The 14,007-nt window shown below is 48.7% G+C and overlaps 1 protein-coding gene across 9 annotated transcripts in view; it reads right to left on the reverse strand.

Annotated features, from left to right (window-relative positions):
• The window catches only part of LOC108155027 (polypyrimidine tract-binding protein 1), a 170,654-nt gene that overhangs the window by 26,718 nt on the left and 129,929 nt on the right, over positions 1-14,007 (reverse strand). For 8 of the 9 annotated variants that reach the window (XR_004471818.1, XM_033388556.1, XM_033388558.1 and 5 more), the window contains one exon: positions 6,031-6,154. The exons of the other annotated variant lie outside the window; for it this stretch is intronic. Coding sequence is in view for 7 of the 8 variants with exons in the window: in XM_033388556.1 (XP_033244447.1) it covers positions 6,031-6,154 (124 nt within the window). In the remaining variant the exon portion in view is untranslated. Of the gene's footprint in view, positions 1-6,030; positions 6,155-14,007 lie in introns of those variants that run through there. 9 annotated transcript variants of the gene reach the window in all.

Consider the following 14,007-nt stretch of genomic DNA (forward strand, 5'->3'; position numbering starts at 1 on the left):
AGTGAACCCGTTGCCAAGCAGAAAGCGCAGCAGACGCCTTGGGGCACTGCCACAAAGGCAGACAGCGGCCGGGCGGCAGGGGCATAATTGGAAAGGAAGATGGCGACGAGTTGACGACGGCCGGAAACACAGCCAACAAGCCCTCGGAGCACACAGCTACTGCCTGCCACAGTGCCTGCCACTGCCACAGCCAGTGGCACTCGTGCAAGCTGCAGTCTAACAAACAAACAGGCGAAAAAAAGGGCGAAAAAGTGCAATTTGAATCATTCTGTTTCTGGTTCTGTTTTTGGTGGGTTCTGGGCCTGCGGCTGGATTTGTTACGCCAGTTATGGCCATTGCTGCTTTTTAATTAACATCGAGTTAAAAAACCCAAAAAAAAAAAACGAGGGAGGGACAGGGAAATAACCAGCGGGAAGGGAGAGAGCGTAGGTAAAGGTCAGGTGCTTCTTGGACAATGAATTAACATCAAAGTAATTATCAGACTCGTGCGCGTATGTTGCTAAATCAACAAGCAAAAAGATACATTAACTGCAGGATGCAAACAGAGCGATACGAAAAAATTTGCATGCGATAATGATGCTTGCTGTCCTGTCAATGTCCCTCCCCCTGGATGTATCGTATGATCGGGCCATGAATAGCAATCATCCGCTCCGTTGCGCGTTGAAATGAGCTGCAAGGATGTGGGGGAGCTCAACAGTATTAATGAGCCTCACACCCACAGACGGACGGACAGACAGACGGACGGACAGGGAGTGAGAGTGAAAAGCGTTTGAGGCAGCACTTTTCAATTAAACACACACACAGGCGCGAGGCGCCACTTCGTGTTGCATGAGTTGCAGGAAAACAAAAAAAAAAACATACACATAAATAAACTATTTATAGCTAATTGAAAAGTTTGCAAACTGTAATTGAGTTCGCAGGACGATGCTGGGGCCCATAATGAATGGTCAGCAGGCGGCGCCGCTCGGACCTCCACGCGTATGTGTAATATTTCCACCCTCCCCCCCCATTCAGGCCCCATTCGATGCGCACAAAAGTTAATTAATGACAATTTAAATTCATAAAGCAAACAGAAACCCGAAACGTACAAATTTGTAAATGAAAATGAATGGAAAAGACACAGGGGAAAGCGGGAGAGTTGAACAAAGGGCCAGGCCAGAAAGAAAAGTGCCACGCCTCCCGCCTTCCTGCGTGTGTGTGTTTGGAGGAGTCAAAATAAGTGCTGATTGTTAATAACAATTAAATTTATGCTTACATGGCGGCATTTAATGATTTAATGAGAGAGAAGGAGAGAGAGAGAGAAAGAGCGCGCGTGACGTGACGTGAAGGCAGGCCAGTGTTGCCCCCCCTCCCCCTCCACGCCCCGCGACAGATAAAACTTTTGCCTTTTGGGTGTGTCAACAGTTGAATATATAATTTGAATAAATACACACACACACACATGGCCATGCCCCCTTGCGTCTTTAATTATGCGACAGTAAATTAGATTTTTACAGGCTCACACATCATAAATTTTAAATTGTTCCACAAACTTCTCTCTGTGGCACCGTCTCTCCCTCTCCCTCTCCCTCTGTCCCCGTCTCTGTCTGTGTATGCTTAAGGACTTAATGATATTTGCTTTTGGCAGGGGGGGGGGGGGTGGGTCCTGCCTTGTCTTTAATTTCAACATTTGCCGCCCACGCATAATCAATCATGGCACAAATTTTTTCGTATTTTTTGGCAGCAAATGAAACTCAATGCCAGCGGCTGTGTTTGCGTTTTGCATTTTACACACCCCCCCTCTCTCCCCCACCCTCGTTCTTTCTTTTTTTTCTGCCAGACAGGTCCTGTGGCATAATTGAAAATAACGATTTTCTTTGGCCCAGGCCCGGCTCGAGTCTAACACCCGCAAGAAATGTAATTCATTAAAAAATGTTTGTAGGCCGAACGAAGAGGGAGACCTTGCCAAGAGTCAATGTACGCAGAGTGGGACGTTTACAAATTTTAATTGCATTTCAATTACGAAAATAGGGGGTGAGGACTCCTTTCCACAGGATTCTTCGGCACTCGGCAGGCAGCTGCATTGCCTTTTAGCGTGCAGTCTCCATGTCTTTCAGCCGCCAGCCAGCAGACTGCGACTGTGCCTGTAACTGGGGCAAGGAGGAGGCCGAGGCGGAGTCTGTAACTAGAACTCACTTCGGAGGAAGTGCAGTGGCAGTGGCAGTGGCTGTGGCAGTGGCTCTCCATGAAGTATATCAATTGTATAAATTATGAGCACACACTCAGAGCATGGCCCGACTCTGGCAAGTGCTTAAGTTTTGTTAGCCTTTGCAGAACTTTTCCACTCCATTTGTGCATTATAATTACTCGGCAAAAGGGCGAGAGAGAGAGAGAGAGAGAGAGGGCCGTCAACGGTGCGTATGCTTAATTAAAGTGCACACAAATATCCAGTGTATCCGGCATGGATCCGGGATCAGGTCTTGGAGTCAAGTCGAAAGTCAAGCCAGGGACTGGCTGACTGTTCAACTAACCGCACTCACGTACAGTGCCGGCCATAAATAGCACACATGTGGAGCGGGAAGGCCACAATCCGGGGGCCGGCGGATGGCGGCAGGTCAGTCTGCCAAACCACTGGACAATTGTTGTTTGCCTCACGGTCTGGTTCGGATTTTTATCCTCCTTTCAATGCTGTCTCAATATTGATACAGACCGCGTCGTTCCACGAGCAGCAAAAAAAAAATTATGACAATATTATTTTATTGACTGGGAAAATATTTACACGCAACGCATAGCAGGAGCGGCAGACGTGCGAATGATATCCGAGACAAGGCGGCACGGCACCGGCAGGAGGACACCGATTCGGTGTCTGCCAAACTGTCGCCTTATTGGTTATGGCAATAAAAGCGTTTAAGTGTTTGACCAGTCCAAGGGGATTGGCCGCCGATGACAGATGCCGGAGAGTCCCAGAGTCCCTCCGAGCGGAGTCCTTGAGCTTTAAATTGATTGAAGAGCCAGGATTTAAGGGCTTAAGGGAGTAGTTCCGGCAGCCGGATGGCTGGATGGCTGGTTAAGAGTAATTTTAAGTTATTTTTTCAGCATATTTTCCGAGCCGTGTCTATCCGTTTGTCTGGCGGAGGAATTAGCAATGCTAAAATCAACCGAAAAAATACAGTACCATCCTCACGCACGAACAGGCAACAGCTGCAGCGGTAGGACTCTCTCTCTCTTGGTCCTTTTTCCGCCTTTAACAATGTGTGTGTGTGTTGACCGTTAAGCCCCCAAAATCGGTCAATAAACAAACAAATGTTGGTGGACTGTACAAACAGTGGAGGAGGAGGGAGGAGGAGCAGGACGATGCATGTGTGAGAGCTGTAACAATAAACAAGCAACTGAAACAGCAATAGCCGCCACCACACACGCAGGGCGAGGCGACAACAAAGGAAAAGCACACGGCTCTGGCCACGCTTTCACCTACGACACGAAACGAAACGGCAGGACACGGAGCGTATAGCATATAGAGGGTATATGGCATATGGCATGGTATGTTCCCATCCAGACACGCGACCCGGCCATGCCACGGCTCCTGGGATCGGTCTGGGGTCTAGGTCTAGACTTCGAAGGGCTTTGGGCGCCACAAATTAGCTGCCGCTGCGACTCCCTGGGGCCTCGTAGGGCTTGCATAAAATATTCCAAATAATAAAAAATCAAATAAATCAAATGAAACTATTTATTAGCCGACCCCCGAAAATCCCACGGCGCACTTTTGCATTTGCCCAAGTGGTGTTCACGAGGGAGGGGGAGGGTGTGGGGCTCCACTTATTACAAGTGTGCTTCAGCCCAGCCCCCCACTCCTCTCTCCGCTTGAAGTGGGTGGGCGTGGCGCCTCTGCTGCCCCGCATTGCACATGCCAAAGTGTTTTTATTACATTTACGTGAAAAATTTGTTGCATGTCCTGCTGCCGCTATGTGGCATGTAGCAGGTAGCGTGGAGTGTGGAGTGTTCGCGGTGTATCGATGTATTGGTTTTAGTGGCACACACACACACTGGGACACTGGGGCCAGTCAATAGGCAGGGACATGACAGTTTTGGGCCAATTCCTGTGCGTGTGTTTGTCCAAGGACCCGGCACAGGCCTCCCAGGGAGAGCGAGAACAATGCTCATTGTTGCTCTTTGGATTTTTGCTATTTACTTGTCTGGCTTTTGTTGTTATCCCGCTCGTCCTTTCCTTTGTATATCCTTCGCCTCCTGCCACATTTATCGGCTCGCTTGCAGTGCAATAAAAGTGTCCTTATACATTTATTTAGCAATTCCTTTTGTTATTATTTTCGGCATCGAAGCAAAGAGGGTGTAGAGCGTGGGAGCGGGAAGGAGCAGGGCTTTAAGTGGTTTCCATACAGGCAGCGACCACATGAATGAATTCATTGGGATTTCAGCTCTCCACACTGCCTTCATGCTTCGTTCCCCCGCCCCCTGCCCCTGCCAGGCCCCCACTTGCACACTCTTTAAGCTGGCCGCGACTTTAATGGAGCGCCCCCTCTCGCTCGCTCTCTCTCGGTGCGTGGGTGGGCGTGTGTTTGCACAAGAACTTTGCGTGGAAAATTAAAATGGCCGCAGGTGGCTGGTGTCAAGCGTGGGGGCTGAGGTGGGGTCACCGGTCTGCGTATGCATTAACTGGCCACCAAAATGCCGTTGGGTCAGCGCCAGCCGCCTCGTCTGTGGACATCGAACAATGGACGAGGCGACAAGGGTGAAAGGTGAACCATATTCTCTTCTCGTCTCTTCTCTCCATTGCTGTGTGTGTGTGTGTGAGAGTGAAAGGATGAGGTCTGTCTGCTTGTTGCTTTTTAATTAATAGAAAAGTCCTTTGTAAAGTAATAAATAAATATTATGCTTCTGCTTTCTGCGTTTATTTTTCATCCCGCCCGAGTGTCGATTGCCATTTTCACTCCTTTCCTTTCGCTCATTGCCACTCTATTACGTGTGTGTGTGTGTGTGTGTGTGACCTTTGACTGTCTGCCGGGGGGGTGGTGGGGTAAAGCCAGAAGTGCCATACGGCTAATGGCTAATTCTCGGGACCTTCTCTATGGCCTTTGACGACCGCTGTGTCGATCCGATCCCTTTGTGGGGCGATGGCGGGGGCATGCCACACGTTAATTACAGCGAAATTTCAAAAGAATTAAAAAAAAAACCCCCCCTTCCACAAAAAGAATCTCCTGCACTGCGTTATGGCGTTAATTAAATTCGCCTGCAACAAAACAACAACAATCGATAGGGGGGGTCGACGAGCAGTCGATTACTTTTGAATTTCAGCCGGAAATTGTTGCCCATTGATTTGTTTGCAGTGGCAATCATTTTGTGGTTCAGCGGATTTTTCCATGCAACATCCCAGCCAACGAACCGGCAAACCATTCAGCCAGTGAACCAGCGAGAACCATTCAGCCATTCAGCGGGCGAGCGAGTGGGCGAGTGAGCGAGTGAGGGAGCGAGCGAGCGAGTGGGAACCTGTCAAATATTTGCCTAATGTGTGGTTCATTCTACTGGTTTTGCTTTCGCTTTGGCCCGCGTTGGGTTACGGTTTTGGCCGGGTTTTCGGTGTGCGGTTTTTGATTAGCTTTATTACTTTGCGGTATGGCAATATGCAGAGAGTGCTGCCAGGGGTTGTAACACCCCCAGTCCCAGTGTGTGTGTGTGTGCGGCTAATTAATGTGCCGACACACAACACAGTGCGTGGCGTGGTCAGTCATCGGTGTCCTGTACACTTCCAGGTTTTTTTCCGTCCCCCCTTAATAATTTGCTGGCCAACAAAAGGGCTATACGTTGGCTTGTTTTCCATGCTAATTAGTAGGTTAATTGGCCATAGGCCACAAAGTGCCTCCAGGCGAATAGCAGGCGACTTTGTGGCCAAGTTTAAGGCCAACAAAACTATAGCTGCACTCAAGCCAAGATAGAGATAGAGATAGATAGAGAGAGCGCACACAGATACATAGTATGATAGTTATGGAAAAGGAAATGGAAAAGAAAGATAGAGAGAGAGAGAGAGCGAAGACTTACCAATTCCGCCGGCCAGCACGGTGCTCGGTTCCAGCTTGGCCTTCTTTGTGGCCAGGTCCTGATTGTTATTGTCGGAAGCGGGCGCCATGACTGCTGCTTGACTCAAAAGTTCGTCGCTTCCGCGCTGCGCGTTGCGTTTCGATGGGGACAGTTAACAGTAGAGTAGAGGATACAGATGCAGATACAGATGCAGATACAGATGTGGCAAGAGCAAGGTGGCAGGTGGCAGGGGCACAGGCAGAGGCACAGATTTGAAGATTGATTACAGATGGTTTTATACAGCAGTTCAGTAGGCAGTAGTTGTTGTTATTGGTAGTGGTTGTGTAGTTTTGTAGTTTTGTAGTAGATGAAGGTATACATTATATACGTACATAAAAAGAGAAAAATAAGAGAGAGAGAACAATATAAATATTTGTATTAGGGCTATTTACGCAGATTAAATAAATTACAGAGCGCACAACCCCCCGCCCCCCTCAAGTGGGGGCGGCATTTGCATTGCCTTTGCTTTTTAGGGGCTTGCGGTTCTTGGGGCTTCAGTCGAGAGTCAAGAGTCAACAGACAGCGGCAGTAAATTATAGTTATAATAATCCCCCCATCATCGTCGGTCGGAATCATTCCGCTTCGTGGTTTCCGGTTTGCTTAGCCATTCAGTGGACCATCCGTCCGTTCCAGGATGCGCTCAAACTTAAATCTCCTTGTCCCCAATTCGAAACAGGGCTGTATTCATTTTCATTGGAATTAACTTTTTGCGAAAAAGTTCCGCATGGTGGCGGGGAGGTCCTTTTTTGCCTGCGCTAAACTCTAATTACAAAGCACATGAGTGTATTGTAATTACATGTGACACTTAATTACGGCACTCACCGAAAGAGCAGCCGGGAGCCAGGAGCTATAGAAATGTCTGGGAATCAGAGGCTGTGGCTTCGAGAGAGAGAGAGAGAGAGTAAGCCAAACATTAAACGTAATGCGTCCCATAAAAATAAAGCTGCTACACAGCAGTCCCCCTCCCCCCCCCCCCCCTCACAGCTACTTCTGACTGTATTATCCTGTGGCAGGACTGAGCACAGGATGTGTTTGGTTGAGAGGAAGGGGACTCCTCTACATATGTCTGTTTGTTCAGTTCCTCCTCCTCCACCTCCTCCTGCTATGCATTAGCGGCAATGACAAAAAGTCAATAAACGAGCTCTGGCTCTCTCCCCCACTCCCCCACTTTCCCCCCCCTCTGCACACACAAATTGAAAAGGGTAATTTTGTGTGAAGTAGGCACCTTTATGCCGCACTCCCCCCCGCCCATAGCCCCAGTTAGAGGCAGCTCCACTCCATCAGCTATCAATGCTGACTACGCTTGAATTCTTGCCACTTGGCTTATCATCCGTTGCGCGCTTTTGGCTTTTTCTGCTTTACGCTGCTGCTTTTTGCTTTTTGCTTTGTTGTTTTGTTGTTTGTTGTTTGGGTTTTATTTTTATGTGGCTGCACGTTTTATATGCTCCCCTGTACAAATACACAGCCACACGCCACAACCACAGACACACGCCACACGGCACATATCCATACACATAAAGGAATTAGCTTAAATACAAAAACAACAGCAACAGAATGCGGTAATAGGAATAATAAGAAAAGCCAAAACGCACACAGAAATGTATATAGAAAGAGAGGGTGTGCAATAGACAAAGGCAGCAATAGATATGAGAGCCACGAGGCATTATACTAGATGTGGCAGATACCCTGGCAGAGCCAGCTATTTTGTGGTTTCCAGAGCTGGCAAATGCCGTAAAATAAAACAGATTATCCATTTACTAACACAAAAGGAAACATTCGATTGTGTTTTTCTAAACCAAAGACGCTCTGCCCCTCTATGAATGGACGCGTTCACCAGGGACAACGTGTCATCATGCTGAGGATCTATCAGGCATCAGCAGATCAGCAGAGCAGAGATCATGTCCTGGTGATTGTTGTCGTGTGATGATCGTAATTACTCGATTTACTCTGCTTATTCTCATCGATTTGTCAATGGATCATGTATCTAGATAAAGAATTGTGGTAGGATAACCCCCATCACCCATTACAACCTATATCAGCCAATAGCTATAGATCAGCCCTAGCTTAGATTAAGAATCCATAAATGTACGGCCACTCCAGGAAAATACCAAAGATACGGGCAGATGAAAAAGTATGTAGATCGACGTTGGATCATTCTAAATGGGGCATCAGTTGATTAAAGACGTGTTCGGAAAAGTAAACCATCTAACCTATGTCACTCTCACTATTCTTCTGATCTTGATGGATGGTTTTATGCATCATAATTACGAATCCTTTGCGTTTAGTAGAGCCTATCAACTGCGAGGCATATCGGGAGATCAGTAGGGCTTGGCTTTTTATTCTGTTTTCAGCTGTTCAGAGATCAGTGATCATTGGATTTATTCGTGTTAAGGGCTACTTGCGAGGCTCTTGTTATTCCCCAAAGATAGCTTGATGTCTTTCGATTCATCAGGTATGGGTAGAAGGATATGATACTCGATACTCCCATCCCCCAAATACCTTTAAAACTGGGCCAAGGGTCCCTCCTCCTTCCCTCAGAAAGAGGGAGAGAGAGACAGGGAGAGTATGTATGTTAACCGCAAGAGCACTTCACTTGATAATATCACAACAACAACAATAACGGAAAAAAAACCTCGATAGCCCAAAAGAAAGCACAAAAAAAGAAGAAAGGCAGCTCTCCGAGTCCCGAGTGTGTGTGTGTGTGTGTGTGTGTGCGTGTGTTTTGGGGGCGGCTGAGTAATGATATCAGTGGGGAAGCTGCTGTTCATTGTTGTTCCGTGTGGCATTGTACAACAGAAGCGGCAGCAACATATGTTCTCCCCTTCAGAGCAGAGCATATTTTTTCTGTGCCTTCTTCTGGACAGCATATTGGATTTCATTTGAGGCCAGAGGAGGAGGAGGAGGTTTACTGTGGTGGGTAATTAAATTTTAAATACTCTGCTCCCCAACCCCACCGCCACGTGGCTCGCTGGGGCAACCCTTTCAGTGGAACTAACTAACTAACGGCGCTTACTTAGTACAAGTCTCTAATGCATTCGTTATGGCACATTAACGCTCCCCAAGTGCCGGCTGCTCCACATGCCACTGGGATTTCGCCTCTCTCTCCAAGGGCCATGTGTAGGTGTGGGTGTGTGAGTGTGTGCATTACACGGTTCATGGACTCCGGCTAATGCCCTCGCCTGCTGCCTCGGCGGATGGGACTTTGCGACGATTTGCCTTCCTTTTTGCCAAGCTGGCCGGAAATGTTATTTTAATATGCTTTCTAAAAAGTATGCTAAATATTTGATTACTAACTGGGTGTCCATCCGCACCCATCTCCATCTCCATCTCCATCCCTCTCTCTCTGTCTCTCTCTCTTGGTGGGTGGGTGGGTGTGTGTGGCACATATGGCCTGGCCTGGCCGATAAGCCACTGGGCCACTGGCTACTGTCCGCCCGGTGCGGACCCAAGTGGACCGTTTCATTGTTGTCTCGCCTCTGTGCCATTTTAATGAATTTTCCCACTGCCCACCACCCACCACCCACCTTCTCTGTACGCCCCCTTCCCCCCTTTCTTTCCTTTTTTTTCATAAGCAACGTTCCATAGCCGAGGGCCTGGCCAGTGCCACAGAGGAGGAGAGCTGCTGGCCGGCACTCACTGATTTCTATGATGACATGTGCCTTTTCATACCCTGCTCTTCGCGCCTTGTCTCCTCTCTCGTCTCTCGCTTTCAGCACGTTTCCTTTTGCTTCCGCCTTTGTTGCCGGGTAACTGGGTCAGCGCGCAATTGTTGAAGGGCCCCGGTACCCCATGCCCCACACCCCACACCCCATGCCCCCACTGCCAGTGCCTCTGCCACACTAAGGGTTGCTGCTGCCTCTTACTCTCCCACTGGCTGTTGTTGTTGTTGCTGGCAGTGGAAAGATAATCACGCATATGCCTAACGGTTAAGTTTTTGAAGTGCGCCACGGACACAGACAGACCCGGAGCCCCGGCGACGGAGACGGAGACGGAAGCAAAGGGTGTCAGGCGTCATCAGAAGAGAACCAGAAGAGAACCTCTGTTTGGTACTGGTTCTGGCCCTTCATCTACTTCTACTACTCCTTGATTGTTGTTGCTGTTGTAATGAGCAATGCGTAGTCGGTTGTCGTCTCTGCTGCCGCCGCCCGCCCGTCCATCCATCCCTGGGCAAATGTCCTACTCTTGCGGCTGCTTCTGGCCTTCTCTTTGGGGTTGTTTGTTGTTTAATTCCCCGCATGTGGCACATGCGATTTTCTCCTCGAAGACGCTTTAAAAGGCATCCCAGACCGAGAGAGATATGTGCGTAATTGAGAGGGCAGGCCAGAGCCAGGCCAAATGATATGCAAACCCATGTGATTATCAAGTCAAAAAGGGCTTTGGGTATTATTACAAAAAAGAGGCTTAGTCGAGACAGAGCGAGAACTCAGAAAGTTGCCTGGACACAAGGCCACAGCACGTTCCCTTCTTAGCGAAAAAAAAGGACAACTTGCGGGAAAAACAGACCAAAAAAAAACCCAAATTGTATGCCCCTCAAGTAACGAGTTGCTCGTGATTTGTGCGTGTGAGTCATCCTCCAGCTTTAATTCACCCACGAATAGGGCTGATAATAGCTCTCTCTCTCTCGATGGAGGAGGCGGGGGGAGGAGTGCAGGAGGTGGATAGTCCTATCAATGCCCTCATATATTGCACGGCCCTCTGTTCTGTTCTGTTCTGCTCGCTTTGCCTTTGCCGTTGTCATGAAATTTATGACGACGGCATATGAATATTAAAATCGAATATGTTGCTGTCGATTAAAGGCTTTTCGTTTTGTCTGTCTGTGTATCTGTGTCTCTCTCTGTGTGTGTGTGTGTGTGCCGTGTGTGTGTGTACAGCTCGCGACACAGATACGACTCAATATTTCCGCTGGTGCAGCGGATCGGATCGGTTCATTGATGTCGACGACGACTATCGACTGTCGATGAGTCCTCTCTCGTTCCACTTGCACTGCGCGCCACTCCTCCACCGCCGCTTGCCAGCATTGATGATGATGCGATGCTCCTGCCTGCCTGCCTGCCTGCCTGCCTGCCTGCCTGCTGCTGACGATGGGGGCCTTCTGTGTGGCATAATGGCATCATCCTTGGTGCAAAAAATTGCATATGTAGGTAAAAATAACAACAGCGGAAAACTGCAGCCATAACAAAGCGGCAATCTCCGGTTGCCCCCCCCCCCCCCCCACACAGCCTCACCCCCCTTTTGAAATAACAATTATTTCAGCAGCTGCTGCTGGATATTTCCACCCATGAAGGAAGGCTTTAAGTCCACGGCCACGGTGGGGTCTTTAAAGAGTCCTATTCGAGTTCTAGAAAATTCAATAAATTCTAATTAGAAGGCCCAAATTAGAGGCCCCACCCCACCCCACTCCAGGCCCCCTATTTGTTAGCTAGTTGTCAGTTGATAAACGCAACTTGTAGCTGCGGCCGCGCTACCAGCCATAGACATGGGCCCCAACCCACTCGAACCCTACTCAAGCGGCAGGCAACCCACCTGCTGGCTGCTGGCTGAAGGCTGCTGGCTGAAGGCTGAAGGCAATAAATTATATGAAAATGCCGCCAAAGTGTAACAGCTGCGGTTCCTGCCACAATCAAGGAGCCCCAGAGAAACCACAGCAACAAGAAAGAGTCAACCAGCAGCTCAAGTTTAATATGAAATGTATCTAGAGGTACACATAGAGATACTCTCTAAGTATCTCGAGTGGGCGGAGGGGGGGGGCAGAGGTTATTTCATATACCACTAAATATTTACGCTCTGGCTTTTATTGCTTCCACGAAGAGACAGAGACAAAGAGAGAGGGGGAGAAAGTGGGGGGGAGTGGGGTAGAGAGGAACTCTTTTTATTTCAATTTGTTTGCATAAATATTTGAAGCGAGTCTAAATTAGAATGTCGAAAGGCGAGAAAAAATGGCTTCCTCTTTGCGGCACGTGTGTGTGTGTGTGTGTGTGCCTGTCTGTGTCTGTGTGTGTGTGTGTGGAAGGGGAAGACAAACTTGCGCAAGTTTGGCCAAAACGATTTGTAGCAATTTCGCTATTAGTACTACTCTCTCTCTCCCCCACTCCACTCTCCCCCACTCTCCCCACTCCCCCCCTCTCTCCACCACTTGTCTGCTCAGACGGCAAACGGCACTCAGTGCAAAAGCGAAATCGAAAGGCAAAGACGAAAAGAGGCGCAAAACTTTTCCTGCTTATGCATTTATCACCTTTTTTTCTGCCTTCTTTCTTTCCCACTCACCCACACACACACACACACACACACACACTCTCCTGCCTCCTGTGTGAGTGCAAAAAACTTTGCCTGGCCTAGTGGCAGGAGTGGGGGGGTGGCAGAGAGCCATGGAGCAGCAGTAGAACTCCTGGCGGGCACATTTCACTCGCCCCACCGCCCGCATAAATTATTCAGAACATGTGTTCGCCCGAGTATCCGTATCTGTATCTGTGTGTCTGTCTCTGACTGCGACTGCTACCTCCCCCCCCCCCCCCCCCCTTGCCACGTTCTTGAGCAGCAAATGCAGTAGAAAAAGTGCCACAAGCTCAAAGGTAGGCAAACGTTTTCACCCTGCAAGAAAGTATAGCAGGCATACAGCAGAGGTTTGACTAGGAAAAGTAGTGGGAATTTTCAGGGCCATAAAACGGGGGAAGTCCTGGAGAAGCAGCCACACCGGGGAGATTCCTAAAGCTTCCACAAGCAGCGGGAAACTGGTAGCAGCCCAGAAACAACATGCAAAAAAAAAAACACTTTATCAACGAGGCTCGATTCAACGAGAACCTCATAATAGAGCACACGACATGCATTTTGTTTTTGGGATTCTCGGGTGTTCTCTTTGCCACTTTTTCTGGCTGGCAATGATGGTCGAAGCATAAATCTTGGATCATTTAGAGCAGTTTGAAGCAGGGCCTTTCTAAAGTCTTTTCATCCAATTTCTGCCATAGGAAAGGTTTGTCTAAGGACCTTCTTTGCCAAGGGTATACGGAAACCATCATCTTCCTGCCTGGCCTTCCCTTTAGTGGAGTGTCTGCCACCTCTCTGTTGGTTCTTTCTACGTTCTTTATCTCGAGGCATTTACTTGTGTATGACAATTTCATTGATATTCTTTTTACCCCCCGCCCTTGGAGCACCTTCCTCAATCTCCCCCCCTCCCCTACCATTCATGTGTCTCACTTTCCGCACGGCCGAAAGTTTTGGCAATTTTTTATTTGCTGCCTGTGTGCCGCACGCGACTCTGCGGCGTAACTCCGGAGTCGTAGCCAGGGTCTCTCTATTAAGATATTCAGTCGCCTGTAATGCGACATCATATATACATACTCGCATAAAGAGTTGGGGCCCCTGCCATGGCTGGCTGAGAGTGGAGGAGTCTGTATATGCAAATGACAGGCATTTGTCGTTTGGCATTTCTAATGAGCCAAGTCAGATTCTGGTCCTGACCTTAGCAACGATTACCGGGCGGCATAAATCTTGCCGGTATATTGATTCTGAGAGCGCACAGGGACTGGCCCTGGGACAGGGACTGAGACTGGATTGGAGGGTGTTGAGGGGTTCTTTTAAAATAAATTATACCTTTTTAAAGCACCAGCAACACAGCACGTAGTGGGTGGACCATATAGATCTTTCTCCCAGCTTGACCTGGGCTCCGAGATCTGCTGCTGGTCGAGGGTTCATACAAAATTCAATAGCATTGAAATTTATGGCGGCTGGACACCCGGGCAATAGCAAAAATATGCTGCGCTCGCGCTTTCCCAGGGTCCCTGCTGCCGAAGGATACGTTTGCTGGTGTTAATATGACCAGCCCCAGCCCCTGCCCCCTCCCTCTTGCTACATGTTGTGTGCCTTATTTATTTTTATGGCCTTCTCTATTTGCTTGTCGTTTTGTGCGCGGCAGTCCAATAAAAAATGCATTAAAAGCGTCTG

This window comes from Drosophila miranda, chromosome 2 (assembly GCF_003369915.1).
Source record: "Drosophila miranda strain MSH22 chromosome 2, D.miranda_PacBio2.1, whole genome shotgun sequence".
Taxonomy (NCBI): Eukaryota; Metazoa; Arthropoda; class Insecta; order Diptera; family Drosophilidae; genus Drosophila; species Drosophila miranda.